The 4,386-nt window shown below is 38.5% G+C and overlaps 1 protein-coding gene across 1 annotated transcript in view; it reads right to left on the bottom strand.

Moving 5' to 3' along the window:
- Nucleotides 1-814: 814 nt before the first annotated feature.
- LOC104413143 (DNA helicase INO80-like) overlaps nt 815-4,386 on the bottom strand; it is a gene marked incomplete at its 3' end in the record, with an annotated part of 45,087 nt that continues 41,515 nt past the window's right edge. Inside the window, 2 exon segments of the mRNA XM_010024064.1 lie at nt 815-973; nt 2,641-2,713. Coding sequence (XP_010022366.1) covers nt 815-973; nt 2,641-2,713 — 232 coding nt within the window.

The raw sequence follows: 4,386 nt of genomic DNA, 5'->3' as shown, positions 1-4,386 counted from the left end.
ACTATATATATAAAAAAAAACCCAACCCAATGAAGAAGTGCTGTAACTTAGCAGAAGAGAACAAGCTTTAGTGTAAGCCAATTTGGATGATTTGGATCATCAGCAAAAAGACTACACTTTCTTTTCCAGGTTGGTGTCAGGTAACTCTACTGCAGTATCCTAGAGAAAATGGATAAATTCCAACAAGGGAAATGCGAATGCATTCAGCTGGAGATGCTTCAGTTGCTGCAGCACCATGACCAGAATCTAATTAAAGACAAAAGCTAAAAGAAACCCCAAGTACACAAACCATCTTCATGCTGTATAAAGTATACCTGCTGCTACCAAAGAAAGTGAATCCGCTTAATTTTTTCTTGCCAATAAAGATTCTCAAGGTTTCAAGTTTCTAATGCACTTACTGCTTGATGCTGCAAGTCACTGAGCTCTTCTGGCAACCCTCCCACCTCAAATGATTTTCACTTGATTACCTTCCAAATTTCTTTTTAAAAAATCAGCTGGGATATAACAGTTTAACACGAGAGGAATCAGTAGTCCTGAGACAGCAAAGATAGAAGCTCTAGTCTTAAAGAAGCCCGAGTAGTTTCACTGCATCATAAGAAATACTGTCATGAAGTCATACTGTGAATGATTAGCTTCTTCCTGGTTCATATAATGCAGCTGCAATGCTGCTGTGTTAGGGACACAGATCTGCTTGCGTGAACAAAGACATTCCCTTTTGGCGTCTCTTTTGTCGCCCTGCAGATACTTTTTCTGTTTCTTTACTCATTTTGATGTTATTTCTGTAACTTTTTCCAGACAATTTCTCTATTCCTACCTCACTCTTTTCCTTAGCCCTCTGTAAGATGCGCTCCTCAATGGTGCCTTTACATATCAACCGGTACACAGTGACCTGTTTGGTCTGACCCAGCCTGTGTGCCCGGTCCATGGCTTGCTGGTCTACTGTTGGGTTCCAATCACTGTCATAGAAAATTACCTGCAAAATAACACCACAACAGAAAGGATTAAATAAAGCTACGTATTTTAACTATTCTATGATTCTATGATTCTATTTAAAGCACCTTAAATAAATGAAAATCCAATCTACTGATAAAATAAGAGTTCTACTACACATCGCACAGAATTATCCCCCCACTGCAGGCTATATTAACTGAGCTTTGCCCAGTCCTATGAAGTCTTTTCCATTGCATTCCAGATGAATTCAAACTAATTGACACTGTAAATGTTTCAACTTCCACATCATGTCTTCAGAATCTTCAACAAATCTGCTTCAGAGGCACAAAATTCCTATATTTGCCACCACATTAAATTACTGTCATGTAATTAATTATAGGCTAGCCACATCATGAACCCATTTTAGTGTTACTTATCATAAGAAAAAGCCCTCTGAATTAAAATTTCACACAAGAGTAATACTCCAATTTTTTTTTCTTTCAAACCTGGATAAAGTCTAGTCTAACACTTCCAGTGCTTTTACTATAAAAACTTGAAATGCCACATTGTGTTCACATTGCCCTATCATTCCAACAGTACTTTATACACAGGAAGCATTCAAACCAAAAACATTTGAAAAAAACTTGGACAGCAAAGTATTGAGAAAGTTACAAAAACACAGAACTAAAAATGCTGTGTGAGGAGCCTGCAGGAGCATGCCTGTGCTTCCATCTGTTTATTTCCTCTGTTGAATCCACTTCAATCAAGACAACTTTTCAGCTCTGAAAATGCTACAGATACTTGCTTTCTTCTGGTTTCTTGTGACAGCAAGATATGGTGGGGTATTTTTAAAATGGAATTATGCAGTATTTTTGATTCAGAGTTCTTTGGTTTTGTGAGGCTAAGGACTACAGGCTGCCCTGGGGTCAAATCTGCATGCATGCAAGGGTCAGAAGCACAACAAGAGCTGTTACTGTAAAGATGGTAGGTCATGTAGGTCAGTATTCCTTCCCTAGTGATTAGAGACAGTTGCTCCAGAGTGCAAATCCTTGTAATTCACCTAAATCAGTATGCTTCTACACCTCAGGTAAGGGAGGAAGAAATGTATCCTTCCTGAGTAGCTGATATTCAACTACAAATTACACTGTACTTTTAGAGGCATTGCTTCATTCTTCTGTGCACAGAAAAATGCGTAATCAATACCTGTCCTACTGATTCCTTTGTAGCTGAATCTTAGAGCAAACAATCACACATGAAATAGCATTCACTGTATGAAAATATCAAGTGCATCTGTAGACCCCTTCAGCCATCCCTCCTTTCTAGACTCTGGTACTAAAGTATGTGTGGAGAAGGAAGGTACTTCCAAATACAACCCAAAACCAGGTACCATGTGTCCAGTATTCTACGACTTTATCATCGAGATAATAGACTATTGTAGTTATGATCAAAGTAAGCAAGGTTATGCAATTTCATGATGTGGATGGAAGCATGGAAAATATTGATCAGCATGGCTAAAAGTGCCAACTTTCATACAGAAAGACCAATTTTCCTACATAAATAGTGGGGCTGGGAGGTAAGAGATGAGCAGCTGGGGAGGAACGGTGGTTGGAGGCATATGAGGCAGGAAAAGCAAAGAAATACTTATACTGAAAACTACACATCAGTAAGCTGATTTTTAAATTCTGTATTACTTTACCAAACTTCACCTACCGTATCTGCAGCTGTAAGGTTAATGCCCAAGCCTCCAGCTCTTGTGCTTAACAGGAACACAAAAATATCATTCCTATAGAGGAAAGAGATTTGTATTGTGCATGATGAACAAGAAATAACCACTGAAGTAAATTTTTTGGCCCATATAAAGTGATCAGGGCTGTTTCTATTACTTGAACACTTCAGAACATTATGTGCTGTTCATTCATGGTCAAGAAAAAAAAAAACATATGAATGAGAGAAGTTAATCTACAAATCAGGATTGTTGGAACAGGCAAACATTCAATTTGCAATAGCATCTTATTAATCTCTATCAAAACAAACCAGGGCTTGTTTATCTTGCCTGAAACGGAAATTCAGATTTCATATGGACAAAGAACAATTCATTGTTTCACAGAACTGACCACTGTTAAAAAAATCTTGCCTGAACAATGCTCAATTGATAAAGAAAGAAAAATAAATGTTGAAACTGTGCAGATGCAAGTTTTGTCCTAAATTGGGTGTTTTGAACAGAACAAACAAGGAGACAGGTCTCTATGTAGGATGACCAAGTACGATTGAAAGCTCAGGTGGTAACAGTGAAATCAGGATTTCCACAATGGTTGTGAACCTCACTAGTGCTACTGAGGGGTCAGCAGTATTTAAAGTGTTAACCATAACCATAAAACCAAATGGATCTGTGAATAGGTTGACACTAACAAAGCAGTCAGGACTAGTAAGAAGTCCAAAGAGGCTGGCATACTGTACTTCAGCAGTGACAGAGCAAGACCATCTGCTTAAGAGAAGACACTCTGCAATGCCACATCCTTTTGGTACCAGACTGTCCATACACTAGTGTGTGCTAAGTTAGTAAAGCATTAGAAACTTCCTGAATGAGCAGCATGTGACCTTTTCTTCTTGACTATGTGTAGGCAGTCTGTCCTTGAAAATCCACTCATCAAATCTAAAGGGTCCTTCTTGCCCTTTCTGGAGGAAGAGTGGGTATAATACTGCATGATATTACACATATGCTAGTACAACCCAACATGTAAAAAAATAAGGGGTTTGGGTTCTATATCCTTGAATGTCAAGTAGAACTGATTATTTTCTCAGGACTCAAACTCCAAGAAATTCACAAGTAGCTGGTAAGGCTGTATCATAAAAAAACAGACTCTCAAAGAACCTTTTCTGGTCCAAGATTAGATATCCCCCTGTTCTTCTTAAAGAAACTGCCAACAGACAACAGAAGCAATTACGAAAACTATGAATTAACACATTAAAAAAAAAATCACCAAGAACTCTAAAATTAGAAATAGGAGGTTTCTGGCAGTCCAAAACCTAAGAGTACAAAACTCCACCCTGACCTATGGACAGCTGGGAGGAATTGAAGCTGAGCTGTCAATCTCCAGACTTCATCTTGCAGGTACAAAGCCAAAGGAGTCAGCAGGTGCCTCACAGTGCCAGGAAATCTTTTTACTCTTAAAACAATAGTGGAATGTGCACGTATAGGCAGTCAGTCACCTGTGAAATCCTTCTGGAAATGTAATATGGGAAGGAAAGAAAGTGGACAGTGCCACAGACTACAGGAACAAATTATCATTCCATAGCTCCATATTTTCAGCACCTTCCTAGGATATCCTGCAGGATCGTTTAGTCTCAGCCAGGCTTTTTTTCCTGGAAATATTTCTCATAAGTAAATCATGCATAAGAGGAACTTAACTAACATGCTAATAGGAATCCTTGTTTAGACTGGCTGACCTGTATTTC

This window comes from Nestor notabilis, unplaced genomic scaffold, assembly GCF_000696875.1.
Source record: "Nestor notabilis isolate BGI_N333 unplaced genomic scaffold, ASM69687v1 scaffold14171, whole genome shotgun sequence".
In the NCBI taxonomy this organism is placed as follows: Eukaryota; Metazoa; Chordata; class Aves; order Psittaciformes; family Psittacidae; genus Nestor; species Nestor notabilis.
Note: the sequence above shows the minus strand (reverse complement) of the source record. Positions and strands in the feature narration are given on the sequence as shown.